The sequence below is a fragment of the Bufo bufo genome, chromosome 2 (assembly GCF_905171765.1).
Source record: "Bufo bufo chromosome 2, aBufBuf1.1, whole genome shotgun sequence".
NCBI lineage: Eukaryota > Metazoa > Chordata > Amphibia > Anura > Bufonidae > Bufo > Bufo bufo.
The window spans coordinates 531,880,696-531,895,205 of NC_053390.1; the positions used below are offsets into that span (position 1 = coordinate 531,880,696).

At 43.3% G+C, this 14,510-nt stretch overlaps 1 protein-coding gene across 4 annotated transcripts in view; it reads right to left on the bottom strand.

The window, feature by feature from the left end:
- Positions 1–14,510, bottom strand: part of ARHGAP24 (Rho GTPase activating protein 24) — a 748,539-nt gene that overhangs the window by 83,676 nt on the left and 650,353 nt on the right. The window contains exon 1 of one of the 4 annotated variants that reach the window (XM_040417987.1): positions 8,798–9,555. The exons of the other annotated variants lie outside the window; for them this stretch is intronic. Coding sequence (XP_040273921.1) covers positions 8,798–8,948 — 151 coding nt within the window. The 5' untranslated portion in view covers positions 8,949–9,555. Of the gene's footprint in view, positions 1–8,797; positions 9,556–14,510 lie in introns of those variants that run through there. 4 annotated transcript variants of the gene reach the window in all.

Sequence of the window (14,510 nt, forward strand, 5' to 3'; positions counted from 1 at the left end):
AAAAACTGATGACTCCAGTATATTATACATACTGTTTACCTGAAGGGTGCCCTCGCTGATTGCATTGGAATAAATGTTGATTTCCTGGGAATTTGCTCATACCTGCCATGAAGTGACAAATGACTTTCAGAATATCCTCCTGTAGTCAAGACAGGAGATCTTTGGCTCTGAGTTACTGAGACTGTCTTAGCTAACAAGTAGTGTACACATGAGAGCTCCTCACTGAACCTTTCATCCTGATGCTAAAGGTTATTTGATGAACTCAGTTTCTGTAAATAACATGATGACTTTTTGACAGTTAGTTGGAAATGTTGTAACCATAAATCATACACTTACATGTGGGACTATCTATTTTTCAAATTCAAATACTGGGGCCAGGTCAACATTAAACCACCTCTGAATAAAGCTATAGTTCCTTGTTTTATTAGAGCTGTTGCGATGGTTGCAGTAATGAAATCAGAGACTCCCTGCACTATGCAGTAAAAGGCTGTCCTTGGTGTCTCAAAATTTTAACCTCTACCTCTCATTAGAATACCCTGATAAAGTGAATATTGACAACTACGACCATTTTTTCTTTTGAAGGAAATATAGCAATATTCTTTGATTAAATATCCTACCATCTTGTGTATACAGCTCCTATGCAGACCTATGTGTTTCCATGGTTAATGATTCAGACAGAACAAACAAACCTGATCCTGCTTTCATGTGTTTTCTATGACCCTGCCTATTCGTCTTGCCAACCTATAAATTGTAAAACAGGTGGGGAAGGAAATTAACATGGCATTGGGGAAGAAAAAAATAGCTTGAAAACTTCTAAGCTCTTTTACAGATCTTTTAAAGTCTGATGATCAGCAACACTAAAAGCCCGGAGAGGTATCCTTAACTTATCTCCTAAGGCCCTATTCTATGTGTGCGCCATTGATGTTAGTGACTTATGTGAAGATCCATAGAGATAATGGGAGTCATTGATCAAAGACTGGCCCTTGATATCCCATGCGCTGTCCAAGGATGTGCTTTATTTATGATGATGCACAGATCGTGTGACTAGATTGAAATGTACTCCAGCACCTTGGTGGAGTAGACTTCAATCGTCATTTACACCAGGAAACTGACATAAATGTTAGTGTATTTTCTGGGGCTGATCACCTCCCCTATCTCCTCCACACCCCCACCCAGCTGCACCACTCCCAAGTGGAAAGAGTGAGGTAAGAACATTGAATATGACTGTATTTAGGCACACAGTCAATCAAAAAGTCACAAAACTGGGTCGTGTGACATTTTCACACCAGTTTCCGTTGTAAGGGTCATAATTAGAGATGAGCGAAGTTTTGAAGAATTCGATTCGGCAACTTCGCTGGCGTTCGTCAAGAAATTTTGTTAGTTTTCGTTAGTTTGCAAATTTATTCGCCTTAGGGAATGGCCACACGAAGTGGCCATGCTGGAGCCATGCTGCGGTGAAGAACCACGCGGCCAATTAGCTAGCAGCTGCCTTTCATTTAATAATGAAGACCGCACTGTATAGATGGTCTTCATTGTAAATGGCCGGGCAGCACCTTTACTGCACCTTGCTGGTATGGGCTCTGGCTGGTTAGGTGGGGGGACAATATGCATATTATTGCTGTTCTTGCCTGCAATCTCCTGCAGGTTATTTGACCGTAAACACAGAATATTAATCAACTCTGGCATACCCACTTCTTCAACCCAGCACTCTCCTTTTCTACAGGTGGAAGCCCTTCTTATGTCATCTGTTTTACCTCCTTTTCCACATCATCTAATATCAATGATAATATGTCATCAGGAACATCCAGCTCCTTCTCTCTGTGCATCTTGCTAAATTTTCTAGGACATGGAGACTTTGAAGGATGATTTGGAACATTGGTGTAGCTAGAAATGACTGGGCCCCACAGCAAAATTTTTGAACAGGCCCCCCCCCAGCAACTTCTTTGCAACCCCTTCCTCCTGTGCAACCCCCACTCCTGTAGCTAGTCAAGATTGTTCTCTCAGATGAGGCCATTTCCCACAGTGTCTCTGTATATTATGTCATTGTATAATACTGTTGAGGGGTTCCTGACCATAAAATCTTTTAGTCCTCTTCCTGGGTGGGCCACCTTATGAGTTTGGGCCCCAAAGCAACTGCTTCCCCTGCTTCCTCTATATCTACACTCCTGATTTGGAAGAAGTAAAGCCAGCAAAAGATGATCATTAAGACCTGTACCCCCTAAGGGGTGCAGTCTGGATGATATTGGTTGACACGCTGGCAGTGGAATAAATGGAATAAAGGCTTCCATCTTATTGGTATTGAATTACATATCTTAGCTGATGTAGGAATAAGAAAATGTAGGAATAAATAAATAAAACTGACACAGAATACGTCTCACTACACTCTCCCTGCACTTTCCCTGAAGTCTCCCTCTCCAATATTTTTCTATTAATCGTTTTCAGCAACACTGCCCCTCGCGTATGAGCGCTTGCCACGTCTCTCCTTATGCTCACCTCACAGGACAATGGTGACCACGCCGGATGAGGGCTTTATAGGGTTGCGACACGGGGGATGGCTATCTGTGGATTGGCTGGCAGCACGGCATTATGGGTGATCTTGCGGTCCTGTTCTTGTCTCTTCTACACTTAGTTTCACTTTGTGACATGTGCAGAAGACATTTTAGGAAAACCTGATTGGTTACCACGAATCACAAGGAAATTCGGATTCTTCACAAATTGAAGTTTTCCAAAACTTTGGACCGAAATCTGCGTCGACACTCAACACTAGTCATAATAAATACCGCCCAATGAGTTTTCTAAAGCTAAAACTAAATATATATTTAATTCAATCTTAAATATAAGTAAGCTACTGGTGCCCTATTGAAAACCAATATCCAAAAGAACAAGTTAAGGATTTCAGATAGCTAGCAGCCTCTCTGGAAATAACAGCAGTACGAGCGGTGGAAATAATAGCCCTATGATAATATAGATGCATTACATTTCAAGAAGGTAACATATTTTAACCCACTTGTATCCTCTAAAAGTACTTTTTCAAGGGTTGTAAAATAAGAACATATTGAAGCTCTTTTTTGGCAGGGATGTCAACCTGACTCAGCGTCTGACTTTGAAAAGCCATTCAGGCAAGTCAACGAAGATCAAGATCTCTAGAGGTTCAGGCTGTGACAGAGACCCTCACATCATTTATTTCAGAAGGCTGGGAAGCTGCTCTTTAAAATATGGAAACAGTCCCACAATTCTGTCGCTTAACCAAGGCTTTCAGAATACATAAGAGGGAAAAGTGCTTCCAGCTGAACGGAAAATAATAATATGCATCCCATGACCAAGTGGCCGGGCAAAGGACAGATTAAGTATTAACAGGAACACACCTAATAGCTCCGACATGCCAAGATCTTTACAATCATGCTTTCCCTTATGTGCAAATCTGCAGACAAAAGACATGGATCGCACATGCATTTATTGCTTTTTGGCATCATTTCTAAACTTGTTTGTGAGACCACATAGAAAGGTGAGCTTCTGAGATTTGTTTACATGGGGCAGTGCTGCACGATGGTTGGTGGTCACCTTGTGGCACTTCCCCAAATTAAAGTAGGTATAATTAGCAGTAGACTGCATATGGATTAATAACCACTTGGTCTCAGTCTGGTTTCTGAGACCATGTGGAAAGGTGAGCTTTTGAAATCTGTTCACATGGGGCAGTGCTGCATGGTGGTAACTGTTGCGGCGGCTGTGGTTGCCTTGTGGCACTTCCCCAAATTAGAGTAGGGATAATTAGCAGGAGACTGCATATGGGTTGATATCTACTTGGTCTGAATCTGGTTTCTGAGGCCAAGTGGAAAGGTAAGCTTTTGAGATCTGTTCACATGGGGCAGTGCTGCATGGTGGTAACTGTTGCGGTGGTGGTGGTCGCCTTGTGGCACTGCCCCAAATTAAAGTAGGTATAATTAGCAGGAGACTGCATATGGGTTAATACCTACTTAGTCTCAGTCTGGTTTCTGAGACCATGTGGAAAGGTGAGCTTTTGAGATCTGTTCACATGGGGCAGTGCTGCATGGCGGCTGTTGTGGCAAAAGCTGTATCATATTCTTCAGTTTCCTCAATTTAAAAATAATTGTTAAAAAATCTGCATTCTGTGCTATTTTGTCCAGTAAAATGCAAGGCCACATGACAGAAAGCTCATGGACTCTGTTATTTTCCCTCTTCAGCTCCTATAATGAATCAGATCAACGCAAATAAGAATGCCAATGTGAACACAGTCTTACACATACATTCCAAGTTTTCATATCTGAAAATATCTACAAAATTTATATATAAAAAGACTATGTACACTGTAAATTTAAGAAACAACAGCATTCTTGTCTGCACTTTTTTCTTTTGTGGTGTCCCCTGAAAGTAACTGCACATTTTATTTTTGGCAATGTCCTGAAATCACTTTAGTCATCTGAAAATTAATCTGTTAATCTCAGTCTTCAAATTCTGCACATTCCATTAATGTCTGGGGGAGGGAGAGCATCTGCGGGAACCTGTCTCTCATTGGTGGCTCACACAGTTTGCAAATCTTTCACAGACTTGTTTATACAAACTAGAATATCAGACCATGATACAAAACAGCACATTTCCCTGGAGTCCAGCAGGCAGTGGAGGAATTTATCCTAAAAGTATCATAAATAGGATTTCTCAGCTATGACTCTAAACTGGCAGTATCAACCAAGCTAAGACCTCTCCATGGGGAATAGAAATGTTTCAGTAGGTCGGTATCGATGTAATCTCCCAGTTATTATAGTATACCTATGACCAAATAAGCTATATGAAAGTGCTGTTGCTTGCAGTATCAACTGACTAGAACGGAATATCCAATACAGCTAGATGCTTCATTACGGGTGTGTAGATGGTGGGGCGACAGGCTTTTAGGGGTCTGCCAGGTCTTGTCAACATGATGGGGCATATTTACTAAAGATTGACATTTCCTACACTGGTCTTTGTACAAGTCCCCTGGATTAAGAAGCAGCAAAATGAATAAGAAGCACACGCCGGTTGTATCTTGTGCTGTCCATGCAGTTTTCTTGGATAAATTATTGTAAATGTGGTGGCCATGCCCCTTTCACTAAGCTCTGGCCACATTTTAAAAAGTGGTGAAAACTGTGGAGAATCGTAAAAAGTTTAAACATTTTTTGCACAAAATGCGCAACTTTTGAATGTCTGGCATACAACGTTTGTAAATGTACTCCACAGTGGCGATCAATACATTTCTGTTGAGCTACACTGACATTCCCTATTCTTGGGAACTAAGAATGTCACTGGCTGTGGCACAGCTGAATGGAGTATACACAAGTGCCTGCTCTCAGGCTCTGAGGAGGCTTGGCTTCTCTCCCCATCCTTTCAAAGGCTGCTTTATATTTGCACACCATAATTGCTAGATGTTTTCTTTTCACCTGTTAGAAAAGGTCACAGCTCAGCAAGCCCACTCTGCTTTGATGCAAGCTTAGACTTAGCCATTCCTTAAATCAGAATTTAGATAACATGACATAAAAGACCGCCTAACGAATATAATTAATAAATGATCTACAAAGATGCTAAGAAGATTTTAGATTCTGCACTCATGTACTCAGTTACACAAGGGTATTTTATTTATTTTAGGTTGATGTCCCCCCCCCTTTTTTTTTGCCAGAGACAGTACTTGGAGGAAAATCAGATAACATACACTGATCTGTCATAACATTAAAACCAGGAGAGGTGAAGTGAATAACATTGATTATCTCATTGCAGAGAGAGTACAGACAGTTCTGGAAAACTCATTAGGTAAAATGGGCATAGGGATCTGAATGACTTTGACTAGGGCCAACCTGTGATGTAGAGCTGACTGCACAGTATCTCCCAAACAGCAGATGTTGTGGGGTGTTCCCAGTGAGCAGTGGATATTAACTAGCAAAACTGGTCCATGGAAGGACAACCCATGAAGTGGCAACTGGGTCAGGGATGCCCATGGGCGTCAAGTCACTCAATGAAATCCCTTAGAATAGCAACTATGGCACAAATTGCTAAAAAAAAGTTAAATGAGTTTTCCATGGGTTGTGTCTGGAATTGTAGCTGAGCTCCATTGAAGAGAATAGGGCTGCAATATTATCCACAACTTGTGGATAGGTAAGGTGGCATTTTGGAAGACAACAGCCATGTTTATCTACTCCTGGACAACCCCTTTAATGCTGACAGTGACAGAATGATGTCAAGATGTCAGAACACGGTGCATTACAACTTGCTGCATATAGGGCTTTGTAGCGTCATAGTAAAGAATATTAGGTAGGTGTTTTTAATTTATAAATAATAAATAAGCCTCAAAAAGTACGTTTCTTAGTGGCGTCGCAGGTCCCAGTGGTGAAGTGGGTACAGTTCACACAGCTAGAAGCGTTTCTTTTGGTTGGACCGCGCTGCCTCAGAAGTCACAGGAAATCCACATTCAAAGCCAGTCAAATAATCACGGACATGGGGAAGCAAACAGGCCAATCAAAGCCTCTCCTCCTCTCCCTTCCAAGCTTCTATGGAACACCAAAAACTGCATCCTATTGGTCAAAGTATAAAATCACCAGTGACCAGTCATCTACAATCTGACAACATTTCAGAAAAGCCACATTAGATATAACCTTCTTACACAATGAGGTTATCAAGTGTCAACTCTACATTGACTGATTTAGTATTCTAACATTGTAAAACATGTCCTATTATGTCTATTCTTAAAGGGGTTGCCCCAATTTTTTTTTTTTTTTATATATCCCCCCCAACACCCAGCGTGAACAGATCTATACTTACCTGCTCCTCACCACTCTATTTAGGTCCCATGGCTTCCATTTTGTCTTCACTGAAGTTTTGGTTCCTGCCTTTCAGCTTCAGCATAGACTAAATCATGTTAACCACTGCAGTCAATGACTGGCCTCAGTGGTTACATGTCTTCGAGTGGCACATCATTGCTGGATCACATGCTGCTTGGGGAATGTCACCACTTAAGTCCGTAGTTGACCCCAACCTTGTGGAAGTTGCAATAAAAAAAATATATATATAGATATACTAAATCACCAGTCCGCAAGAAACTGCTGCAGGTCCGAGAAGTGTTGTGGGGTAGATTACACTGTTAAGGAATGTACATAAAGGTTCGGACCGCGCGTATCATAAATATTCGGTATAAAACAGATTCTTTTTTCTTCCTCCCTTCAAAAAGTAACCAAGGTCTGCAGATCTCCTACTGATGGCTATCCTGCAACTTACAAAGAAAAACAATAGGGTAGATCCGTAGGTTTAAACTGCCCTGTGGTGCACAGATTGTACTTACACGGCACTCCACCAATATCAAGCGTATCACAGATATCCTCTGTAAGCTGGTTGGTTCTCCGCGGGGAAGATGCGCGCTCACACGCTGTTAAACAGGGCTCAACCATGGATTTAGTGACAGCATGCACCTGGTGAGTCTACTGTCTCAAGATTTTCTGTGGATACAAGTTGCTCCTACCATAGTGAAGCTCCGATAACTCTTTTAAAAAGTTTATTAGCACATACCGTACTTACAAACATGCACATTAAAATCGGATTTAAAATCCCAGCGTCTTTTTCCTTGCCCGACCCAGGTTTCGCTCCTTGAGCTTCGTCAGGGAGGAAGGGAGGAAGAAAAAAGAATCTTTTTTATACCGAATATTTATGATACGCGCGGTCCGAACCTTTATGTACATTCCTTGTGGAAGTTGACAAGTGCGGACTGGAAGTCCAGTGAAGACAGTCTCAAAGCCATGGATCCAGAGTGGGAGGGAGCAAAGAAGTATAGATCTCTGTACAGGTCCAGCTGGGTAGAGGGGTTTAAAAAATCAGGGCCCTCCAGGTAATGTAGATGGAATGAAGAATTGGAAGAAGTGAATATTTTAACTCAATCCTTTTGTTCTTCGAGGAGATAAGCCACTGCCACAAATGTCTGGCAGCGTCTTTCTCCACTCTTCAATTGAATACATGTTCAGCCGAGCCGAATGCGTAACCATATGGGGGAGCTGGAAGGTAGTCAGGAGAGATTGCTGAAAGCTGAACGACAGTTATTTAATTGTGTATGGCTGCCCTGAAGGTGGCCATACACATTAGATATAAGTTGGTTGATGGTTGAACAGCAGTTGAACAAACAATCATCTGGTAAACGATTGTTTCACAGTCCATATTAGCCATTACATTACTGGTCATATATGTTCATTGAAACCCAGTGATGGAAGAAAGATCTTTCAAATTTTTTTTTTTAAAAGGAACATTTTTCGTCTACTATCGGACGAAAATTTTAAACAAGTGTCTCCTGATGAACAATTGTTTTGGTTGAAATGGTCACTTTAGACTAATGTGTATGGTCACCTTTAAACAAATCTTAAACATGTCTCAGCTCTTCCCTCACTTCCCTTTGACTTTGTGCACGACTGAATTCACTGAATGCTGAGTGAATGCATCAACCCTGCAAAGCAGCCAAAAAATAGAATGACAAGAGTAAATGCAGGTCATTTTTTGTACACATACACAGTCATGAAGTCCTTCGTCAAAGTTTGCATATAAACTGATTTCAATAGCAGAGAAGAACTTTGCTGTCTAGAAGTATATAACTTTTTGCCAAGCTGAGTTTGTCACAATTTGTGATATAATACTGTGCTACTTACATAGGACCTCACTTCATGATAACATTAACATTTTACAAAACATGAAATGACAAATACAATTTTCATTTACTCTCAATATACATTCTAAATATGCATTCTAATGGATAAACCATATAAAACTCATGTGGACATACCTCGTCGGAAGCTAAAACACCTTTTAATTTTCCTGTAGGTTGTTTTGGGAATGAATGAGTTTGTTGACAAGGAAGCAGATGAAGAGGTTGCTGCATTTCGGTCTTCTAGCATCATACAGGTGCCAGCTGGTGTAGGATCTACTGATGTCATTTACAAGTAGCATTTGGATAAGACCTATGAATCATCTCCACTCTCAGAGGTTTTAATGTCATCGCTACTGTTTGCTTTCTTGTGTATTTGCTTCATCTTCTTTCTGTCAATCTTGAAAGGTTACAAAAATGGTTCAGGAAAAAATTTCTCATCTTCTGATCACATATCTCATAGTGCTTATGAACAATCACTTCACAATGTCAACTAGAACATCCAAAATCTTCATGGCAAAAAAGTAGCTTTCTGGTTGATGTACTTATGGAAAAGTAACTTCTGGATGATAAGAAGCTGCTTTAAAGTTCATCCAACTCCTCAAAGAACCACACAGAATAATGCCAAAACTGAACTTGTGGCCACCACAATATCATTAGATCTTATAAGAGTTAATGTTCTAGTGTCTGCACTCATTCCCAGGCTTTCTGAAAGAAAAGCAATGAAGTTTTCTGTAGTTCGCAGAACAGAAGCTGTCGTTTAGAATGCCCATTGGCCAAGATATTGACTGGTTTCATGTGCCCCAGGCACCGTGCATTCAGCAGGTGCAGTTCTTAGCTTCAGCAAGTTGGAAAAGAGTAAACAACTATCCCAGGCAGCAGTAGCAATGAAATCCCAGGCTCTGACTTTAAGTTGACTTCAAGCAGGCATCACGTGTGACAGCTTAGTGATTATTAAAGGTGCAGTCCTCCTTCGTCATTCCTTCTTCACAAACCTCTACTTCTGCTTTTCACTACTATACTCCCTCTGATTTATTACTTTTTTTTTACTTCAGCAAGAATTCTTACAGTTTAAGTTTCACAGTAAAATAAAATCCTCAAGTAAACTTATTTTAAAATGAAGTCATGTGTAAAAAATTAAGAAATATCGATGGAAGAATAATGCAAAGATGTTGGAAAGTATTTGCATGTGATGGCAGTATATTGTAAGATTTCTATTTAGGAATTCATTGACTTTTGGGTATGGCTCCATGGCTACACTAGTCACAACCAGGATCCCAGGGGCATCGTAGTGTATCGCTGATCTCATACAAATGAACAGGTTCGCAGCTCAAGTCATACGTGTGTCGCGACTGCGACCCCTGAATCTCAAAAAATCTAACTTTGCGATTCAGGGGTCGTAGTCGTGGCACACATTAACATACGACTCGCTCTGAAACCCTATTGATTTCTATGGGATCACCAATACACTGCGATGCTCCTGCAACCCTGGCCTCGACAGCTATCACGCGACCAGTGTTGCTGTGTAACAGTACCCTTAGTTAAAAGGGTAAAAGCAAGTCACAAATATTTGCTTCTCATTCAAGTGTCTCTTATCAGGGGTCTTCTGTTTCTGAGATCTTCAAGAAACTGAGGTTTTCTATCTACCTATGGTTTCAGCATCAATGAAATATGACACTCGCATCTTCTTCATACATGAGAAAATAATCCTATAGTTCAGAAGCTTGAAAGTTGCTGTTAGTATTGAAATCTACAAAAGTATATTGTTTCGGTAGATTCATTTCATGTCAAGTCATGTTTCCAGGTGTTTCCATATATTATGAATAAGACAGTTGGGAATGTATTACTGTCTATTGTTGTTTGAGACTGTGTCATATGAGATTCAGACAAAAGAAGAAGGGACTCCGCTCCGCTCAAAAATCATGTTCTGAGCGGACACCGAATGGACCCCATTATAGTCTATGGGGTATTTAGGCTCAGTTACGCTCAGTTAGGTCTCAATAAGGCCTCATGCACACGACCGTTGTGTGCATCCGCGTCCGTTCCGTCATTTTTCACAGTTTAGCGGGGGTCCCATTCATTTCTATGGAGCAGTAAAAAAAAACTGATAGTCCTCCGTTTTTTCTCTGCGTCCGTGATCCGTGATTCCAGTCCGTCAAAAAAATATAACCTGTCCTATTCTTGTCAGTGGAAAACGGAGGACGGACCCATTCAAGTCAATGGGTCCGTAAAGAAAAACAGATGCACAACTGGTATGTCATCCGTGTCCGTGTCCGTTTTTTTCTACAAGACCTTGGTGCAATAAAATTACACTTTTCATTAACCTTCCTTTTTTTCCCCCTGTCAGACAAAAAAAAAAAGGAAGACACAAGGAAACACAACTGAAGCAAAATCGGACACGGACCACAGAAGCCAAATCACTGACAGTGAAAAAACACTGCCGTGTGCATGAGGCCTTATCTGCAGAATCCGTCCTTTCCGTTCTCCTGCTCCTCAATCGAGCCGGAGGACGGAAAGGAAAAACGGTGATGTGAACGAGGCCTAAGAGGAATAGAAAAAATGGATGGGTTAACTATGAATGTAGATCCTACTTTTGAGAGTGTACTGCCCAGATACCACTATGAAATTGAGTGTCATATTAGGTAGCCAATGTATCTTAGTCCAATCAAACATATCTTCCGATCATCGGGTTACTAAGAATTAATTATGCTGGAGGGGAAGAACTACAGTCATCTGAAGAACTTCAGTTCAGCTCACTGTTCAAATCTCCTGAACAGAGATGTTTGATGATACCCAGAGCACAAAAGTTTATCAGCCAGACCTACTGACATCTAATGTCTATACACTGTATTCCTTCTGAGTAGAGTTGAGCGGACACCTGGATGTTCGGGTTCGGCAGGTTCGGCCGAAATAAAAAAAAAAAGTTCGGGTTCGGGACCCGAACTTGACCCGAACTTAACCGAACCCGAACCCCATTCAATGGGGACCCGAACTTTTGGCCACTAAAATGGCTCTAAAATAGCCCTGGAAACAGCTAGAGGGCTGCAAAAGGCAGCAAAATGTGCTTAAGAGCATGGCAAATGCTCTGCAAACAAATGTGGATATGTAAATGAATTAAAAAAACATAAAAGACCTTAAAAAAAAAAAAATTAGGAATGATGTAGGAGGAAGAGGTTGAGGAGGCGGTGAATGGGTGGATGTGGCCGTGTAGGCTCATGTGGCGGTCTCGGTGGAAGCGGCGACGAAGGAGGAATAGGTAGCCAACACAGATGTGTGTTATTTTGCATTTTTACATAGGGGTATCCCCCAAAATATTGGGACATATAAAAAAAAATTAAGTAATAAGTGCACTTGAGTACAAGAATAGATGGTTGAGGCTGTTAGAACTGTCTATTCTGCACAAGGTACAGACAAGTCCCGAGGGATCCATGCCTGGTTCATTTTAATGAACGTGAGCTTGTCCACGTTGGCTGTGGACAGGCGGTCTGTAATGATGCCTCCTGCCGTGCTAAATACACGTTCAGAGAGTACACTAGCTGCAGGGCAGGCCAGCACCTCCAAGGCATTCAGGGCGAGCTCTGGCCATGTGGACAATTTGGAGACCCAGAAGTTGAATGGGGCAGAACCATCAGTCAGTACGTGTAGGCGTGTGCACAGGTACTGTTCCACCATGTTGTTCAAATGCTGCTTCCTGCTAACACGCTCCATATCAGCAGTTGGGGCCGGTTGTTTCAGTGAGGTGACAAAGCTTTTCCACATGTCGGCCATGCTAACCCTGCCTTCTGAGGTGCTGGCGCTGACACAGGTGCGTTGGCGACCTCTTCCTACTCCCCTGCCTTCGCCTTGTGATTCCACTTGTCCCCCGGCGTCAGTTCGGAATGCTCTCAGGAGCGCATCTACCAGCGTGCGCCTGTAGTCGCGCATCTTCCGATCAAGCTCCAGTGAGGGAATTAAGTACGGCACATTGTCTTTGTAACGGGAATCCAGCAGGGTGGCCACCCAGTAGTCAGCACACATTAAAATGTGGGCAACTCTGCTGTCATTGCGCAGGCACTGCAGCATGTAGTCGCTCAAGTGTGCCAGGCTGCCCAGAGGTAAGGACAAGCTGTCCTCTGTGGGAGGCGTATCGTCTGCGTCCTCCGTATCCCCCCGCACCAGTGATGGGCCTGAGCTGTGTTGGATGCCACCCCGCTGTGAACATGCTTCATCCCCATCCTCCTCCTCATCCTCCTCGTCCTCCAGTAGTGGGCCCTGGCTGGCCAAATTTGTACCTGGCCTCTGCTGTTGCAAAAATCCTCTTTCTGAGCCACTTCTAAAAGACTGGCCTGAAAGTGTTAGAGATGACCCCTCTTCCTTCTCCTCGTCCTGGGCCATATCCTCTTCCATCATCGCCCTAAGTGTTTTCTCAATGAGACATAGAAGTGGTATTGTAACGCTGATAACGGCGTCATCGCCACTGGCCACGTTGGTGGAGTACTCGAAACAGCGCAACAGGGCACACAGGTCTCGCATGGAGGCCCAGTCATTGGTGGTGAAGTGGTGCTGTTCCGTGTGCTGCAGCTGAAACTCCACTATGGCCTATCCGATACTTGGTTGTGCAGGGAGGGCACGGCTCTCCTGGAGAAGTAGTGGCGGCTGGGAACGACGTACTGTGGGACAGCAAGCAACATGAGCTGTTTGAAGCTGTCCGTCTCCACCAGCCTGAATGACAGCATTTCAAAGGCCAGTAGTTTAGAAATGCTGGCATTCAGGGCCAGGGATCGAGGGTGGCTAGGTGGGAATTTACGCTTTCTCTCAAAGGTTTGTGAGATGGAGAGCTGAACGCTTCCGTGTGACATGGTGGAGATGCTTGGTGACGGAGGTGGTGTTGTTGGTGGCACATCCTCTGTTTGCTGGGCGGCAGGTGCCAACGTTCCTCCAGAGGCGGAGGAAGAGGCCGAGGCAGCAGCAGAAGAGGGAGCAGGAGGGGCCTGAGCCGTTTCTTGGTTTTGAAGGTGCTTACTCCACTGGAGCCTGTGTCTCGCAGGTAGATGCCTGGTCATGCAGGTTGTTCTAAGGTTCAGAACGTTAATGCCTCGCTTCAGGCTCTGATGGCACAGCGTGCAAACCACTCGGGTCTTGTCGTCAGCACATTGTGTGAAGAAGTGCCATGCCAGGGAACTCCTTGAAGCTGCCTTTGGTGACAGTGGCCAGTAGCAGGCGAACTGTTTTGGCAACGGCTGCTCTGCTTTTGCACCCTGCTCCCTCTTTTGCTACGCTGTTGGCTCGGTCTCACCGCTGCCTCATTCTTCTAACTCTGAAAGTCAGTGGCATGACCTTCATTCCATGTGGGGTCTAGGACCTCATCGTCCCCTGCATCGTCTTCCACCAGTCTTCCTCCCTGACCTCCTTTTCGGTCTGCACACTGCAGAAAGACGCAGCAGTTGGCACCTGTGTTTCGTCATCATCAGAGACGTGCTGAAGTGGTATTCCCATGTCCTCATCAGGAAACATAAGTAGTTGTGCGTCAGTGCATTCTATGTCTTCCACCCCTGGGGAAGGGCTAGGTGGATGTCCTTGGGAAACCCTGCCAGCAGAGTTTTCAAACAGCATAAGAGACTGCTGCATGACTTGAGGCTCAGACAGGTTCCCCGATATGCACGGGGGTGATGTGACAGACTGATGGGCATGGGTTTTAGGCGCCACCTGTACGCTTTCTGCAGAAGACTGGGTGGGAGATAATGTGAATGTGCTGGATCCACTGTCGGCCACCCAATTGACTAGCGCCTGTACTTGCTCAGTCCTTACCATCCTTAGAACGGCATTAGGCCCGACCAAATATCGCTGTAGATTCTGGCGGCTACTGGGACCT